Below are 19,961 nucleotides of genomic sequence, written 5' to 3'. Positions count from 1 at the left end.
TTCTGTTACCCACTAGTTTTTACACATGTGGGTATTTAAGTTAAGTATTTAAAAACACTATTCATCTAGTCCCTGCAAACTGGAGTCGTGTAGGTTCGAGAGTTTGATATGACTCAAAAATACGATACTTCAAGAAAGTGTGATGGCAAATGATCCTGATGTAACTGTCATCGTGGAGTTTGGCAAGGTTGACGGAATGCCTGTTTATAATTTCAAAATAAGTTGCTTATTTGCTAATTGAATACGCAGGGTTACTTCAAAATATTTTGATGATACGCACAAGTTTTATTTTTGTAGTGTATCTGTAAAGTTCATTGCGTATTTGATACGCTTGGATTTTATTTTACTGCATATTTCTGCATTTCTGATGCGTATTTTACGCAGATACGCAGCTTATCTGGAGCTCTGAAGTCACGTGTGTCCACCAAAATGGCCGTTACTTAGAGGACTGTCGTCGGGCAAACAATTGCGATTCATCATTACACTCCTATCATGTATGCTCTGCAACGCACCTCTACCAAGACCAGTGTTTGAAATAATTTTATAAGACAATGGGGCGGGCAAAAAGACCAGACTGACCGAGACAACACTGCAATAGCACCAAACCTTGAATCTTAAACATCTAATAAAGCTACAGTTGATACCCAATGTTATCATAAGTGAGTGAGAGGTGAAGGGGAAATGGAGTCTAACGTCACGTTCAACATGTTCAAGATGTGAGTGAGATTTTCGGCTGTCTTATTGAAAGCAATACTCTAAACATAACATGAACGATAGACTACAGATAGGCTTCATATATTGTACCCATGTGGTAATTGTGCCGTGTATTCGACGTGATGAGTTACCACCTTAACCACTATCAGGGCTAAAAAAATCCACTTGTCTGCTCATATTAACTAGAGGCTGCATGTGTGGGGCATGAAAGAAGGGAAAAAACTCATCCTGCCGAGTGAGTACATTTATTTCAATCGCATCAATTCATCTCTAATCGTTTTCAATAAAATATGCAGGATAATTTCGAACCAAAGATACATTTTCATTTCTTGTACATTCAAAGTAATAATAACGAAGTACATGTCACTTGTATTATAAATACTAGCAGCGTTAGAAATTGGCACTAATCCTGTGGTCCTTGTCAAACTGCCCAATAGTTAAGGTATCATAAGGACTAGTAGAAATTTGCCATTAATAAGGGTTTTGCTATATGTTATCATTATAAGGACTAGTGGACAAAAACTGTTAGTTTCTAACCCTGAATAGATAGTTTAATTTGTTATCAAGGCTTGACCATGCTACCCCAATAAAACTTGAAAATAATCAATAAAGATTTCATGATCATAATTTTCCTTTGGAAGTAACAGGAACTATTTGGAACATTACTACCATCTAATCTAAGCTTAAGCAATGTAAGAATAGGCCACACACACTGACACTAAAATCTAGCGAAACCAAGGGCAAATAGGCATGAAGAATATCCTACTCTTTACATCTGCAGCAGCGTCATCGTCTACTGGTCAGTTTACTGGGGTATGGTGTACGTCTCTCACCACACTCAGCTGATCTCATTCTCCAGGACCACAGAAGCATAGCCACATTACTGTCACATTACCTCTACTGTCACGAGCCAATACTTTCTCAATTTATGATGTATTTATCTTGTGAGAACATCCTGTTTACAGCAATATTTGTCTTGTCATGGGCAGCCTTAGTACAGTGAGTTCTATAGAGAGAATCCCTGTCAAAAGCCTTTCTTTGTCAGAAAAAAGGAGTCTTCTTTGTAGTCATTATGTGTTCAATATAGTCTGATGCGCACATAATGTTGAAAAAACACAAAACTGTGTGAGAACGACATCAACGCTATACTGTTACTATGGTTACTAGCATCTGCAGCAAAGGGGGATTCTGTGTCCTTGCTCCAATAATATTTTAATTTGGGGACACCTAAATCTTTTATTTTAATATTAGGGCAATGAAAAAGGGTTCAAAATTTAGTATTTCAAAAAGTCCGCAAAAACGATTGGTTACAGAGTTGCCATCTACCAAATGGTAAATGTGGTAGTCCACATAATGTAATATTCATAAAGGACTTGACACACACTCTCATACTGAATACATAGAAACCATGATGACCCGGATTAGAATAGGTCTTCAGAAAACCATGCTTGCTATAAGCATGATAAGAGACAACAAACAGGATCGGTGCATGTCATTGTATCCCAATTGCATGGATAGATGCTCATGATGTCAATCACTGGATTGTCTGGTCCAGACTGGAATATTTACAGACAGCCATCATAGAGATGGAATGTTGCTGAGGGTGGTGTGAAACAAACAAATAAACACTAAACAAATATATCTCTAACCAGTGATTTTTACATCAATTCAACAACTTAAACATGCTGTCAGGGTTCATTCTGTTCATCACAAAAACATTTCGAAGTACATGTATTCAAGTAGTTTAATGCATTAAGGTATCAAGACCTATAGAAACAGTGCATGGGAGAGTAGTGTGATCAGTAGCTCTTCAGCGCTGTAAGAAAATTGTCATATTGCATCATATTTCAAGCTGCATAATATCTGCTCATTAAGTGTGAATGGTAAACCTTGTCCTAATACATTTTGCAATACTATCTAAATGCAGGCCTCAAAGTTTAATTTTTTACCAAGTAGCCATATGACGTGCATCAACCAAGACAGTGAGCCTGACCACCCAATCCTGTTAGTCGCCTCTTACGATAAGCATAGTCGCCTTTAACGGCAAGCCTTGGTTGCTGAAGGCCTATTCTAACCCAGATCTTCACGGGTCATAAAACACAGTTACTCGGCTAATATTTTTTTCCTTAATTGGCTTATCATGCTTATAGATCCACCAAATCAGTTGTATTAGTTTTAGTTCGGTGTTGACAGCAGCAATATTCAAATTCTATGACAGCAGTCCAAACAATCTTCCTGACAAAGGTACATGCCATGCCATCTGTTATTATAGCTAATATGGATAGAATTTGTTATCAAATAAAAATAAACAACAATATCAGTTTTGAAACAGTTACTGCAATCAACATGAATTTCACTGACCCACCTTTGCGAATACGGAAACGTCATAGAACAATTGAACGCGACGTCACCTTTCCCCATCCCTATGACGGCACCTGACAACGGGCGTGATAATCGCCCGTCATCAAGAAATATAAGGCCATTATCAAGTTACAGTGGCCCACTCTTTTCTGATAACATACGGGCGGTTTAATGATAATTATAGCTATAATATTCATATCCATTTGGCCATGATCATGGCGGCTGAAGATGTTGCAAGTTAATGAAATCTGCATGCTGAGCATGATCTGTGATAACTGCTAATGCCCACATCATAACATCACATAATCGTGATAATCAATGACATCAACAGATCAAGCAGATGATGACACTACAACATTGTTGACATGTGGAGAGTCATCATCTCAGTACAGTGAGTTGGGATAAACACTGCTTTGCACAGTATTAAATTTATATCACAGAATATTCGCTTCATGTGGGAGGAAAGCCCGAAGTGATGCAGCGTCTTAGACATTTACCACTCAGGTAAAACCAAGGTGCACAGGTATGGTGCTGACAAAGAAACCCACAAAAATAATGATGACGATGAATGAACCAGGATGTGAACCCAGGATCATGAATGTCTGACACACCTAGAGGGATCGATCTGCAATGTGAATTGCTGTGTCCGAGATAATTGTCTTTACATTAAGAAATCATGTAGGTCTTAAACAATCATTTCGAAACAATTGGTACAAAGACATTCAATGATATAAGTGACTGAGTCTGATACGTTATGACTTGTTATCAGATTGTTGTGACCAACACATTACCATGATTACTAGGGAGAATATTAGGCAATCCCAGAAAAGCAACCAGCACTTGGTGTCAATATCCTTTGGCTAATTAAAAAATATTGTTTCTTTTGGTTCGTCAATGTTACCGTTATTCTGGAGAGCTCTGTAATAGAACACTTTACTTTCTTTGAGTGTGACAAGTCAAAATACAAATATGATTCTAGTCAACAGTGACCAATAAACAAAGGCATCAAACACTTAATATGCTACTCAAAAGAAGAACAAATTATTCACACATGGATGAAATCGGGTGTTTTTTAACTTCTTTCGAGTAGTACATGAGATGATCATCATCATGTATGCAGGCACGATGAATCAATGGAATGATTGGTCTGGTCAGTTTATCTGCCATTTCTTATGGACCAAATGGGGGTCAACTTTTGACCCTGTTGACAGAAAACTTCCGCATAATGTGTGATAATGTCTTGTTACAAATATATCCCTCTAACTAATTGAGATCAATCTGCAAAATTTGTCTAATTATCTACACAAGACCAAACAAAAAAGAAGTGATCAATTGACAGTACGGTACAATAGTACTGTGATCAATGATCCACATTATTCAGCATGATGAACATGATGAAACGCAATTATTGACCCATGAAGATCCAGGGTAGAATAGGTCTTCAGCAACCAATGCGGCTATGCTTGTCGTAAGAGGGGACTAACGGGATCGGGTGGTCTGGCTTGCTGGTTGATGCATGTGATTGATCCGATTTGTGTTGATCGATGCCCATGATATTTATCACTGGATTGCCTGGTCCATTTACAGACCACAATCATATAGCTGGAATATTGCCGAGTGCAGCATAATCAACAAACCAACACGCAATTAACATTAACAAAGACACAAGAGTCTGATCACCAAATCCATCAAGTTGCCTCTTATGACAATCACAGGTTGTTTGGGGCCAATTCTATATGGAATCCTTAGTGTTTGAAACTTGAAAAGAAACAATTTAACAAAATAGTCTTCTATTAATCTATGCAAACTGATAACAGACTAAAATTCATTTTGAAATTAATGTTCACAATCATCCATACTGAAGATGATTACAGATTCAAATGTAATAAATAAGAAAAGCAATATTACCTGTTCAGAAACTATCTTCAACTAGAGTGTTGTCGGAGTCCAGAGAAATTCTTGTACTAAAGTCTGCTATGTCCTCATTGCACTGCCACTTACACATCAAATAATCATCAAAATCAAAGGCAGTGATTTGGCACACTTTGTATCTAAGTTATTTATCTTTTCATTCCTTGCTTTCAAAATCGCAGTAGCCGCTTTACAGTAGCTGGCTAGAATGAAGGAGGTCAACTCTTCTGAGGAAAAATATATCTTTTGAGATCAAAAAAGGCACTTGTACACGTTGGTTATGTTGTTCCTCACATCACGAATAAGATAATCTGTTCCTACACTTATTTACAACCACCATCTACTAGAAATAAAAGCTACTGAACAAAAGTGGTGGCACAATACTGACACAGCATTAAGTGTTAATGTCGCGAAGAAAGATGTGTCAGGACAAATGACATCTGTGTTTGTCAACATGGATAACTGGGGTGTACAACCAAGTCTGCTTCCGACTAGACACCATTATCATTATCCACTTGTCAAGTTCAGATTTGTGATTATCATTTACCAATCTTTGTTGATATTTAGCTTCATATGCATGCCAATGAAATGTCTTATTTCAAGGCAAGTTACTGTTTTTGGAATTGTCATGTGACCTTGAAATAGATCACCTCCCTTTGGTCAACAGCTTTGCCACTGTTGGGCTAGCAGAGGCCGACGATACATCAGCTTACCCCCTCATTATTTGTGGAGATTCTAACTCTTATCCTGAAATTATATTAAAGATGACTTGTTTGCTGCAATAGCAAGTGATATGGACATATCAGGTCACATATCTAAAGCTGTCAGAACTTTCTGGGAAATTCAATCCGGTACCTCTCACCGCCAAGCAGAGGCTTTCGCCGGGAATCACATTTTTTTCATTGTTCAATCTTCCTCTGTACAATTTAACACCATACGCTTGCAAAGAAGTAAACGAACATCCAAATAGATCACACTCTGGTGCAGACGTTTCCTGTACGTCTACTTGAGATGTACACCTGGAACAATATCGTGCTTTCTCACGGCCACAGGTGCTTTGAGCACACGATGTTTACAACTTTTCCCGCGATTCCACCAGTTAGTGTTCAAATTTCCTTTTGCAAAATTCAAACAACACTGTCTCTTTTGATTGCATACTATTTCCGCATCGTTTCTAGTCAATATCTTTCACTGTCATTTGCATAAGATGGATAATGAAACGTAAAATTTGTCAAAACGTTCGTGTCCTACTTTCGCATTTCGGTAAAATGGCGATGACATCCCATAATGTAATGACATAATCTCCAAACTCTTGCCTACCAAAAAGTAGTTTATAACTACAACTATTTCTTGAATTGTCTCTGGCTTATTATATCAAAGCTTATCTATAAATTTAAAAAAATAACAAATCTAAATGAGAAAATATTGGATAGAGAGTATAACCTGGATAACACACGTACTTTGCTACAAGGGAAATAACTGCATTAGAGTTGAATACATTAAACGTATGAGTTGTCTCCCGTTGACCATGTCGGCTCGACAATATTTCTTTCGAAAGGAGTATGCTCACAACACGAGCGTATTCTGACTACAATTGATTTACAAAGTTTAATTGTCTGGTCCAGAGTTGAATTTTCACAAACTGACCCGATGTAGCTGAAATATTGCTGAGTGTGGCGTTAACAAGAAGCAAAATTAACAAAATAAAATAAGTATCATAATATATAATAGAAAATCCCCCCACCGAGAAGAATGAGTGAGTGAATGGAGTGTTTACTCCGATTAATCAATAGCGAGGGAAGTAGGCGTATGACATAGGCCTGGGGCGGGTAACTCGGATGGGTACTGAGTAGGACCCGGGTACCCACAGGACTACCCGGACCTGTGGTTAGTCATTTGAGATATTGTTTAATGACAAACCTTATCTGGAACTCTATGGTAACACCACACGTGACTTATGTTCGCATTTCTTTCTGACTATATGCACCCATTCCTTCTGACCTTTATAGGTTTGAATAAAAATATAACTCCAGATCGTTTTATACATGTATCTAAATACATTTTGCCAAGGCTAAGGTCCAACTATTCCCATTCGGACATTTTGTACACAACTCTTGAGACCTAGAACGGGGACCCCTTAAGGCTGGGACGGGTAACTGGGGTACTCGGGTCGGGTGGGTCCTGAGGAGGACCCGGGTACCCACAGGACTACCCGGACCCGTGGTTAGTCACCTGATATATTGTTTAATGACCACACAAGTCGCTAATGTTCGCATTTCTTTCCGACGATGTACACATTCCTTTTGACCTGTATATGTTTGAGTAAAGATAAAGCTTCAGTCAACTCAGTCAGTGAACGCATGATCTGATTGTTTGATACATGTATCTAAATAGTTTTAACCAGGGCTGCGGTAAAACAATTACCAATCAGACATTTTGTTCCCTACTCTTGAGACTTGCAGTGGGTACCCGGGTAGAGTCGGGTAATAGGGGGTCGGGTACCCGGGTAGTAAATTTGGACTCGTCCCAGCCCTAGGACACCGGTAGGGTCGGGTAATAGCAGGGTGAGTACCCGGGTAGTAAATTTGGACTCTCCCCAGCCCTAGTATGATAGCAATCTGTTACATTACCCAGCTTCCTTGTGAGTAAGGTTTTAGTTTTATCGGCCTTTTACGCCAGAATCGGAATATTCCAGCTAAACTGCCGGGCAAAAGGAATTATAAATTACACTTGAAAATTGAATTTGAAGTTGCGACCCCAACGTTCCTTGAGACGTCATGTGCACGTCACCTGTTGTGAGATATTCATTGATATGATGCATGTTATATCGACCATGATACCCGTATCAAATACATCACCATCAAATAATAATTTCTTGTTTATTCATTTTATAGCTACCAACAAACATGAGTGTATACTTTCTTTTGCCCGGCAAACTGTATATATATATATACTGATAATGTGTTTATTTTGTAATGTTGTTGCTTTTGGCTAAATGTAAAGTTTTCAAAAGTACACTAAATGTTAATCGCTTCAAACATCATAGTAACATCCGTGATGTCATTAAAGGAAATATGTCTTATATCAAGATTCAACACGGTAAAAGTTTTAAACCAAGGGGGTGTTTTATAAGGAACCAGCTAATGTAAATCTCTCTACTTCTGGAGCTGTAAGAGGTGAGGGATCGGGTGGTCAGGCTCGGTGTCTTGGTTGGTGCATGTCATCGTATCCCAACGGCGTGAATCGATGTCAGTCACTGGATTGTCTGGTCCAGGCTCGAGTATTCACAGGCCGACATCATATAGCTGGAATATTGCTGGGGGTGGCGTTAAACAACAAATAAACTCCTAGAGCTCAGTGATCTTGGTTTATTATATATACTGATGGAAATTAATAAGGGAACATTTAGTTTTAGACATAGTAAAATGATACGTTGTCATGGTTTCCAGCCTTGTCTACCAAATAAGCGTTGGAAACAATGCACAAAACACATCTCAACATTTCATTCTTAACGTGTTGAATTTGTATGCTCGCTATTTCAAATGTAATGATAAAGTTTATTTCCCGATATTATTCATTGTTCCTTTTTTTGTTTCCATCAGTATATTAAATTTATGTTTTGACGTCACTGTATTAAAACTTCTTGTGGTTTAGTACAGGAAGTAAGTGTGAATGGGTGTGGATGTAATTGTCCAATTTCAAGTCCATAATATAAAATATCCATCTTTGTATATTTTAGGAACGATTTAAAATTAGATAATATATTGAAAAGACTATTCATTTTTGTTAAAATGGTTTTAATGAATTTTATACCCAGTGGGCAGTGTCTCATGGTTTAATCGAATACGAACACATACTAATTACCACTTTACTAGAGAAGCTGTTAAAACATTTTATACATTATAATGTTATGAATTATTCCTGATCTAATACGTGTGAATGGTGAAAGAATGCTGTCTTTGTGTTAAATAAGGATATGATTTATGGATGAACAACTTCTTTATTACAATTAAAAGCGACGTTTCGGTGGAGGTTCTAACACCGTTATCAACGGTGCACTCCAACTTCTAAATGCCTATCAAAGAAGTTGTCTTTGTGTTGACTTGTAAAAAAAAAGTAAAAACGAACCCAACTGTATCTTGATTTGAAGTTCTACATGGCTTTTGTTTTCTCATCTTGGTTTAGCTCTGTAGTTCCCCTGGCTACCGAAATATATGTGTAACAGAGATACAGGAATTAAAAATTAAAAATTAAAAAAACAAAACAACAAAAACAATAATAATTCATCTTACTACACTGACGGACAAAAGAAGCTTTCCACTTTAAATATGAAATTGAAAAAGAAAATAGAAACAGACTAAATTAGTTCAGACTAAATCAAAACACATAGTCAAAACAGGACAATGTTCCATGCAGAAAGTGATACACGTCCACTTCACGTTTTATTTTGTAGAAAATGCGAAAAGGGAAAACACGTGCCGCATGGGCAGCCAAAACAACACGTGCCATTAGGGTATATACATGACACTGACGGCATGTCAGACACCCACACAGATAAACAAAACACCACAGAAATCCCACGACTGAATCCCGATCAACTCGAGCGGGCCCTGGATATGATTGGTTGGTTGGTATGTTGTTTAATTCCAGCTATATGACGGCGGTCTGTAAAATAATCGAGTCTGGACCAGACAATCAAGTGATTAATATCATGAGCTTCGATCCACGCAATTAGGACCGATGACATGTATAAACCAAGTCAGCGAGCCTGACCACCCGATCCCGTTAATCGCCTTTTACGACAAGCATAGTCGCCTTTTTACGACAAGCATGGGTTGCTGAAGACCTATTCTACCCCGGATCTTCACGGGTCCCCTGGATATGATACAAAAGGGAGCCACCCATGCCCATATTGCAAGAACTTTTAGTTGCTCCCGTGTTGTTCTCGTGTTGCTGTAACTAGCCTGATACAACGTTACAGACAGATCGGGCAGACATCAGACATGCCAAGAACAGTCAGACACAGGGTAACTACGCCCAATGAAGAACGATACTTGCGTACTTTGCATCTCCGGAATCAATTCGTGACAGTGACGTCATCAGTGACGAATCCCTTAGGGCATATGGATTGCCGACAGACAGTGGCCAGGCGACTCGAGGCTCAAGGAATTATGCCTTACAGACCTTTCAGAGGACAGTTATTGACAGCGCAACACCGTCGTCAGCGATTGAGATGGGCCCGGAATGTCGTTGGCAGCGACGTGACTGGCAGAGATTCGTCTTCACTGATGAAAGCTGACGAACGATGAACGGTGGCATGTAGCGTTCAGGAGGTCGTGCCATATTGTGGAGAGGGTGTTATGGTGAGGGGAGGAATTTGTGGGCAGGAGAGAACACCACTGGTCATCGTTAACGGAAAATTGACAGCCCAGCGTTACATGGATGACATTCTTCGCCCGATTGTCCTACCATTTCTACAACAGCTGCCGCGTGGTGTCCTTTATCAGCATGACAACGCTAGACCAAATACAACCCGAATCGTACAGAACTTCAACATCAACGTGTTGCCTTTGCCTGCTTGCTCCCCAGATATGTCCCCTAAAGAACACCTCTGGGATGTCATGGATCGTCGTGTTCGACAGCGACCACATTCTCCAGTCAACCGACAAGAACTGATCCGAACCTTCCAAGACGAATGGCGACGTCATAAGACGATTAACTTTTTCTGTAAGCCGATGAGTTTTTGCGTATCTGTGGGTGGCCATGCACGCTATTAATGTGACGTTTCATTGAATCTGAGAGATTTTTTATTTGAGTGTTCTTTGTCCATTACGTTGAAAGCTTGTGTTTGCGACCGAACCGCAATTCGGGTTACTGTCATACCAATATCGGATGTTGTATATATGACTGTCATTTGAAATGTTGAGATGTTGATCTTTTCAATACATTTTACTTCGTGCATCTATCTTTTGTGGTTTAAAACTGATTTAATACTATGGTCAAGTTTCTTTTGGAAGTCAGTTCATTGATACCATCGTGCATAGCACTAACCTAGGAAACTCATTTAATAACCTTTGTTTGTGTTTTCTAAAATTGTCTTTATATGTCTTCATATTTGCATGGGCCGGGCACTGTACCCTGAGTGCCTGGTCTTATCTCTAATAGGGATTCATGAATATAATAACAATTAAACCAAATAAAACTATTATAGATGCATCATGGTGGCCTGTCAACAATTGAATATACAGGCCAGTGGAAAGTTTAACTTTACCAGTAGTATTCTATTCAAGTAGACAAATCCAGACGAAACCGACCCAAACCTTGTGTTTCTTTTCCATGGTAAAATGTATTTTCAATGGGAGAGAAAGCCAGACTCGGTGCTGTCTTCTGATTGGTGCATTTTCGATCCTGTTTTTTTTTCGCATTTCGACCCACTCAATAAAGACAACACAGCATTGCCATTGCTTGTTAACCCACTGACCTTCCTTCAGAGAATGGCCCCCAAGGCATGATGTCACATGCACTGATGATGTCATCGACGCACATTTAATCCCTGAAATGTTTAACATGATTTTTCGGATACATTTTACTTCTAGGCTTTCAGGGAGAATAAACTGGTGATTTACGTCTGTTGTGCCCTTAAACCTACGTCAAGGGCTCTACATACGTCCCGACAAAACCGGAAGGCCTATGCGATTCACAAGATCCTACAGTACCTGTGACAGATGTGAATAATTGGTTGCACTTGGATGAGTTTCAATTTATGCAGGCTATATCTTAGTAATGGCTTATTTGAATGATTGTCATTGGCTTACCGGCTTTTATCATGTCATTTCCAGCGCCTCCCTCAAAGCGATGTCACAAGCCACTATCGCAGAATCGCACCTCCCAGTCTTAATCATATTAGCCTAACATCCACAGTCTTGACCGTAGTTCTGAATTTCACGAAAGTACTTCAGTCTAAGACCGACATCCATCTGGGCTTTCCTTCACATCAAACTGACACGTGATAAAACTGAAATTATGTTCACATCGGCGTTAAACCGAACTCACTCACTCGCCCACTTGTCTTGCAATAGCCACGGCGTAGCTGGGAAGATGTATCGATGCCCTGATTTCCGTCATGTATGAACAAATATATATCGGATACCAAGTATCTTATAAAGTGAGTGAGTGAGTATGGTTTTACGCCGCTTCTAGCAATATTCCAGCAATATCACGGCGGGGGACACCAGAAATGGGCTTCACACATATCTTATAAAGGAATTCTCCCTAATCTTTTGCGATCACCATAAATCCTTGAATAAACGCCTGGCGTTTAACTATTTCGGAAGGTCCGGAGAGCTGCCTTGATTTATTTTTTCGCGTCATGTACCATACCTCTTAAATATGTCCCGGCGTTTATTCAATGGAGAGGGTCGTTGGACCTGGCGTTTATTCAAAGATTTAAAGAAAACACGAGGGGTAAAGAGTACCCGAAAGAAAAATCGAGGAAATACCGTAGTTGCAACAGGAAGATGGTTAGAGACAGGACCAATGCAGGACCTCTTTCCACATCAGAGATATCTTAGGTCACCCGATCAATGAAATATTACCTACTACTAGCACACGAACTAGCGATGCGGCGTCTTCGCCGCCCGGAGCGTCTGCGGGCAATTGTAATGCTGGAAACTGGCAGAAGTCAGCGCGCAGTGGCCAATACGTTCAATGTTTCACAGTCTGTGATTAGACAAACACAAAATGTTGACAACAGACCCCGTTCAGGGCGTCCCAGGTCAACGAAAAGAGTACAGGTCGACTGATCCGACACCATGCAGGCTGTATACGAAATCGACCTTAAACGGCGAATCAAATTGCTGGAAACTTTCATCAGGATATACTGGAGTACGAGTAACGGGTCAGACGATAAGGAATCGTCTACATGCAGCTCATCACCATGCTCGACGGCCACGTGTCGTGCCGCCCCTTGCAAATCATCATATTGCCATCAGAGGTCAATGGTGTACACTCCCTCAAATCGCCATTGGGAGTATGCCTCGTCGATTGAATGAATGTTTGATAATTCATGACGGTATTAGCCACTTCTGATTGAAAAACGTCAGTTTTGAAATTCCCCATCTTACCCCTATGGGCCTTCAAGAACGTTGGCGTCATAATATCCACTGTCAAGCTTAACTACCAGTTGTTTTGTGTAACCAATTCGTTCATTATCATCATACAACTCTTACTTGAAACTAATATCTCTTACAATTTTGGAGGGGGCACGGGTGGCCCAGTCGTCTAAGGCGCCGCGATTCGCTGAGCAGAGTTGCGTCCCTTGGGCACGCCAGAAACCTATGATTGTGGGTTCGAATCCCGGTTAGCCCCGATTATGTTTCTAGGTTTGTCAGCACTATACCCGTGCTCGTGGGTTTCATTGAAGTGGTAAAAGTCTGAGACCTGCATCACTTCGGGGCTTTCCTCCCACATTAAGCTGACACCCTGTGATATAACTGGAATAATGTTAAAAGCTGCGTTAAACCCAACTCACTCACTCACTACAATTTTGGAAATCTTGAGTTACTTCTGAGTCTCCCCTTCTTGTTTTGAAGAGTACATCTGATTGTCCCCTCTGCAACATAGAACTTGGAGGCTAGGGCTAAAACTCAGTTCGCTCACTCCACATCCATGACAACAGCCTGTGAAGCACTCTCTCTGTATCACGAGCCCATCTGTTTGTGAGGGGCATGATATATATCACAGAGGGGTGTTTTTTAAATGGTGCTAGCTCACTGATATACCATACCACAGTTTAACATGGATACTCCACTCAGAAAGAGTATACTGACTCTGACCAAGTTTTTGTTTTATCCCCTTAAAACAATGGGCCAGGCAGGGTAACAACAAGTACCATATCTTAAGGTCTTTTGTATGACCCATACAGGGATCGAACCCCTGAAATTCTGATCTCCTGCCTGACACTCTATCCACTGACCACAGAGACTCAGTGACAGGAAACAGGGGCACACACACTTCACTTTTTGAATTAAGGTAATGGTTTTTAGTTTCGTATACAATCTTAGTGTTACCCAGTGCCCCCTTCTACAAAGTCATCTCAGCATCAAGACAATCGTAACTTTAACATAGACTAACTACACTCTTAGAGCTAGGAACGGGATCCTTGTGACAAACTGTTCAAGTTTTGTCCCAAAGAAGAAGTTTATATTTTCAAAACCATATGCATGTGTTGCCTTTCTTTGTGAAAGGACTAGGGGGCGGTCTGGTAGCCTAGTGGTTAAAGCGTTCGCTCGTCACGCCGAAGTCCCGGGTTCAATTCCTGACATGGGTAGAATGTGTGAAGCCAATTTCTGGTGTCCCCTGCAATGATATTGCTGGATACTCACTCACTCACTCTGGTGTTCCGCCGCTGTGATATTGATGGAATATTGCTAAAAGCAGTGTAAAACTCACTCACTCACTCACTCACTTTGTTGGGAATCTGTAATGGCATCTTGAAGCTGTGAACTTATTCCACTCTTTATCAAGGTCAGGTAGGAACTGTGAGATATTCATAATGCAACAAAAAAATATAACAAAACAACCAGGTACGATGCAGATATTTTAATATCAATTGCATCAATAGATAATAAATGATCAGTAATTGTCTGAAGGTACTGCTAGAAGGCTATGCAGCATTCTGCCGTATCTCAGCGCATGATATTAATTATATACAATGGACAGGAGACATTTTCTCAGACAACAACTAACAACAGGTAATACACAACAATTACAAAACATGGAACATATGTATCAATTAGACACCTAACTTCATCCAATAGTCTAAAAGAAACTGAAAACATTTTTACTGACCTCTCACTCCTCCAATTGTTAACCATGGAGAAGAGACAAATATGCCATCTTAGGTTTAAATGATTATTTTTTTTATAACACAAATGTTGTGTATAGTAATAAGTTGATGGTAGGAATAAACCGATGATATAAACAACTGATAATTGAATAATGATAATTTGATTGTTCTTACTGACAATTATAAATGGAACACTTAATCAATTAATATATTGGTTTGTAATTTTGCTGATTCTTTTGGAAGGGTTTCAATATATTTTTAATGTTTAGAGACTAGTGAAAGGAAAGTAGTACAGGCATGGAAAAGATTTGATGACAACAGTTCCAGAGTACAATAGTGGAAGTTCAGAAACTAGGTCTTCGGCGTAGTTACATTGACATCTTTTTTCTATCTCTCCAAAACAAGAAACAGACAAAATTATTTCATGAACATCTTATACATAAAAATTTGCATCTTTGGATATTTTCTTAAAGAAATTTGAAACGTTGGTAAACGAAGTGACAAAATATATAAACACAGCTAATAAGAAATGATTCTTAACATATGCCAAAACGTTAAATAATTGTCCATTATCAATACGTCAAAAGGACTTGATAGCTTTGTGTGACCAAGTACAAAGTCAACATGCGTCAGCTTCAATCAACATTTACGATAACTATTATCGAAAAATAGCATATCCTTCTGGACTATTGACACGAGCCCCATTTGTGCATAGAGCAGGGAGCACCTGTTTCAGAGTTGTTTGTGACATTGATGTTAAATCTACTGATATCAAGTTTTGAATATTTTCAGACTACATTTCCGATTCAGTGCTTAGAATCACCGACATCTGCACATTTACAAATGACAATCAGTAACTTTGGACAAGAACAGGAGAACTCTCCACAATACAAGGCTCGCAATGTCATTAATAATTATTCGCCAAAAACATGTTACGACAGTTCATTATTGTCATTCACCGGTTTGAAATAAAGTTTATGGGAGAATGTCAGAGATATACATCACTGTATATGATTTTTCTCCTTTATTCTTTAAGAAAAAAGAAGTTTTATCAAGGTCAGTGATATATGTAAATTACTGCCTGCTAAAATGTAAGATTTACATCAAAAGAAAAGGACACATATTTATAAATAGTATATCATTCATATAAATATGTTTCAGTGACATATATTTTTCATAAATGACTACTACAATGAACTTACTAGATACACAATGGATTGTTTGTGACAAATTTTGATTTCAAGTTGGTTAAAGTGAAAATGTTGTTGAATGACTAGCCATGGTCAGGAGAAGAAGAATGGCATACAGGTTGAAAGAGGACTTATCAACAGAATGCTAAAACTTTGTAAACAAGTCATGATGCAGCGTTAGAAATTGGCACTAGTCCTGTAGTCCTTGTCAAACTGCCCAATAGTTATGGTATCATAAGGACTAGTAGAAACATGCTATTATTAAGGGTTTTGCTACATGTTATAATAATAAGGACTAGTGGACTAAAACTGTCATTTTTTATCGCTGTAAAGTGACATCATTCAACCTTTACTTGCATCAACTTTATATTGAAACTGATTCAGGATGTTATAATATCAAACATTATTTCCTTCCCTAAAACACAAACACTGTTTCATTCAGGTTGAAACTTGGATGACCAAGTAAATTTGCCGTTACGTGAAAGAATACAATCTCTTTTTATTGCAATTCTGGCTTGAATAATTTGATCTACATAAAGATTATCAAGCTGATTAAAAAGGTAAAATATCTTAAGAAAATGGAAATAATTATTTATTTGCTTTTTTTTCAACAATAATGGTAAATGATGCCATTCATATATAGAGTACTGACATATGGTTTAAATAGTGATAATGAAATACACTGTTAGATACTTTCTTACTCACACCTTCAATATATCTTTACTCTATAAAGCTTATTTAGAATTATGACAAGACATCAATGTTTTACATGAGGGAAAAATCTCAAAAGCCCGATGTTCGTTCATTATCGGCCAAGATGGAAATCTCACTCAGTTTCCAAACCCTTTTCATATAATAATGTGAAGACATAAAAAGTTGTAAGAACAAATATTGCAGTCTTAGAGAGAACAGGATTGTTTTTATATTCTTCACAAACGAAACAAAAGGGTCTGATTCTGAGGAAAGATAATTAACTAAATCAAAAAAGAAGATTTGTTTCATCAGCCACTCTTTTGTTCCAAAATATCAACAAAAAACAAAAGAATGATGGAGAAACTGAAACGAGATTAACGAAATAAACAAAACGGTCAAAACACAAATCATAACAACCCTGATATGAAACTGAGACAATTCAACCAAACATAGGAGGTGGTCACATCATGTTTAAACTGGCATAACAACATATTCCATTTATATCATGTAACATTATGAAAAAGACAATGACTTAATGCCTAAAACATAAGAGGAGTAGTTCTGATGAAATTAATACAAAAATAGGGTTGGTTTATTGCAATTTTGTTTTCATTAATTAAATATAACCAAACTATAGGGCTAAAGTCATGTTTCTAGGTAGCTATGAGAGTGAGTGAGTGAGTTGGGTTTTACGCCGCTTTTAACAGTATTCCAGTTATATCACGGCGTGTCAACTTAATGTGGGAGGAAAGCCCGAAGTGAAGCAGGTCTCGGACGTTTACCACTTCTGTGAAACCCACGAGCACGGGTATGGTGCTGACAAACCTAGAAACATAATCGGGGCGAACCGGGATTCAAACCCACAATCATAGGTTTCTGGCGTGCCTAAGGGACGCAACTCTGCACAGCGAATCACGGCGCCTTAGACGACTGGGCCACCCGTGCCCCCACTAGGTAGTTATGAAATATGCTGTAAAATTGTTGGTATGAAAAGATTGTCATAATCTGAACCACCCTAATATATTTTACACCAATCTTAGTGATATTCATGCCCAAGATTTAGATGTCCAGGCAACTCTGATATGACAGAAACATGTCTTTAAAATTGTGGGTGGTTCTGGGATCCTCAGTGTCTTCTCCTGAAGTATCTTGGGAGCCCCTAGAAATATAACCTCTTATTTTAGGGCTATAACAAGACCCCTTAACTTTCATGATTACTTTTGCCCACTGCATTAAGATAGGGACGTAACTTCTCACAAGTACACTGACACAGTACCTGTGCCCTGATTATGACACATGCATTATGTTTAACAAATGTGGTTCCCATGTTGACAAGGTCCCCGTCACTCTGTACCAGTGTATATGTAATAAACTGTATTTGTATTGTAACCTAGCATCCTATTCTGCTTGCATCCTGACTCGTAATTCATTACACCCCATCAATAGCCATTTTGTAGAACTGAACTAATAAATTTGATATTTTTAAACTCAACTGAGGGAAACAATTCCAAATCACAGCTCCCTTAGCAACCCAAACCATTAAGACCTTATTAAGATTTACCAAATTTGAGTCAAGAAGACATTTCGTAACCGCGGGCTTATACTGAAAACATGAATGCTATAGAGTACCTATGCTACACAGTAGCTGATAAGATCTTGTCTTCTATCACAACACCGTGAACATAGCGAGCATCACTACCACCCCTCCACAAACATACCACCCCTCCACAAACATACCACAGGCAACACTCAAATCTCACACATCACAGAACTCAACATGGAATTGTAAGTACTGTCAGTATTGATACAGCATTAATACCAGGAACTGAGGTATATCAATGAAAGACAATCCTTTGCATGGCCAGAAACCATCCCGGAATAAATCCAACTTCAAATAGTTGCACAATCCTGGCCCTTCTCTCAACAATGTAGCGTTTAGTTGATATCGGGTTCTTTTCTTGTTATGATAGATCCGAATTAGTCACAACCCTACACTGTTGTTTCAACACCAAAGTTGATCATGATGAAAGCTGTTTCAATAGCAATGCTTGTCCAACTGTTGTTTCAACGCCAAAGTTGATCATGATGAAAGCTGTTTCAATAGCAATGCTTGTCCAAATTCACCTCTTCTGGTATAAAAACCCGAGAATATTATATACCCATATCAACACACAGAAATCCACCAGTTGATAGAAGTACAATATATGATATCTCTTGCCAGATCAACAATATAGAATGTCTTTGCAATAGTTGTATGACAAATAGTATGCTGGCCCTATGGAGCAGTGATATGGTAAATACGGTGTGGGGAGCTTGATATTGGACCACAACCCTGACCACTACCAAACTCAATCCGCCACCAGTCTCCTAATTCTTCAATCTTGTAACTGTCTCCATGGTTACACATTCCACGTAGCATCTTTCCAAAGTGCATACCGTACAGCTGCTTGTCCATTAGATAAAACATGATTGCATCTGCTATCACCTGTTTGATAATTGTAATAATCACCAATTCAATGATTTAAAGAAACAGTCACAGTTTCATTGAATAATCTGAAGAACTTGATCAATTATGACATGTTTCTTATCAATAGTGACATATTTCTCATCATGAAGATGTTGACTGAAAGCTCTTCCTTGGGAAACACATGGCCTTAATGAGTTGACCCCGTTAAGGAAGAGCTGAAAATTCAATCTGTCCATCGATGGTACATTCTTGAGAGTGCACATGATACTATCTTCAAGACAACATGTTTCCACTTGGGTGGTCCTGCAATACTTCATCTGTCTTATAGCATGGTGGCGGTGGTGGCGGTGGTAGTGGCGGTTGTGGTGGTGGCGGTGGTGGTGGTGGCAGTGGCGGCGGTGGTGGTGTGGTCAGGAGGGGTGACTGACTGCAATCACTACAAACTGGGCTCGGCACCAACGGCCACCCCATGTCCACTGCGGCCACATGTCATGTTTGTCACCTCATTCCACTGGTCAGTGTCAGGGTTGTAACATTCAACAGTTGACAGGAAATCATTGCCATCATAGCCACCTGAAAATAAATGGTACATTGAATTAAAGTTAAAGGTTACATTAACAAACAAAGATGGCAGCCTGTAAATAATAGTCTAAATCAGACAAACCAATGATTGACATCATGAGCATATATCCATGCAATTGGGATATGATGACATGCATCGACCAAGTCAGCAAGCCTGACCACCCAATACCGTTGGTCGCCTCCTATGACAAGCATG

At 39.0% G+C, this 19,961-nt stretch overlaps 2 protein-coding genes across 12 annotated transcripts in view; both read right to left on the bottom strand.

Annotated features, from left to right (window-relative positions):
• The window catches only part of LOC139480436 (vasculin-like protein 1), a 36,453-nt gene extending 30,196 nt beyond the window's left edge, over positions 1 to 6,257 (bottom strand). For all 4 annotated transcript variants that reach the window (XM_071263509.1, XM_071263512.1, XM_071263511.1 and 1 more), the window contains exon 1: positions 4,984 to 6,257. The gene's annotated coding sequence lies outside the window, so the exon portion shown is untranslated. The remainder of the gene's footprint in view (positions 1 to 4,983) is intronic.
• Positions 6,258 to 17,328: 11,071 nt separating this feature from the next.
• The window catches only part of LOC139478190 (kelch-like ECH-associated protein 1), a 59,608-nt gene continuing 56,975 nt past the window's right edge, over positions 17,329 to 19,961 (bottom strand). For all 8 annotated transcript variants that reach the window (XM_071260556.1, XM_071260558.1, XM_071260557.1 and 5 more), the window contains one exon: positions 17,329 to 19,756. In XM_071260556.1, coding sequence (XP_071116657.1) covers positions 19,620 to 19,756 — 137 coding nt within the window. In that variant the 3' untranslated portion in view covers positions 17,329 to 19,619. The remainder of the gene's footprint in view (positions 19,757 to 19,961) is intronic.

The sequence above is a fragment of the Haliotis cracherodii genome, unplaced genomic scaffold, assembly GCF_022045235.1.
Source record: "Haliotis cracherodii isolate W230 unplaced genomic scaffold, xgHalCrac1.p SCAF_4, whole genome shotgun sequence".
Lineage (NCBI taxonomy): Eukaryota > Metazoa > Mollusca > Gastropoda > Lepetellida > Haliotidae > Haliotis > Haliotis cracherodii.
Note: the sequence above shows the minus strand (reverse complement) of the source record. Positions and strands in the feature narration are given on the sequence as shown.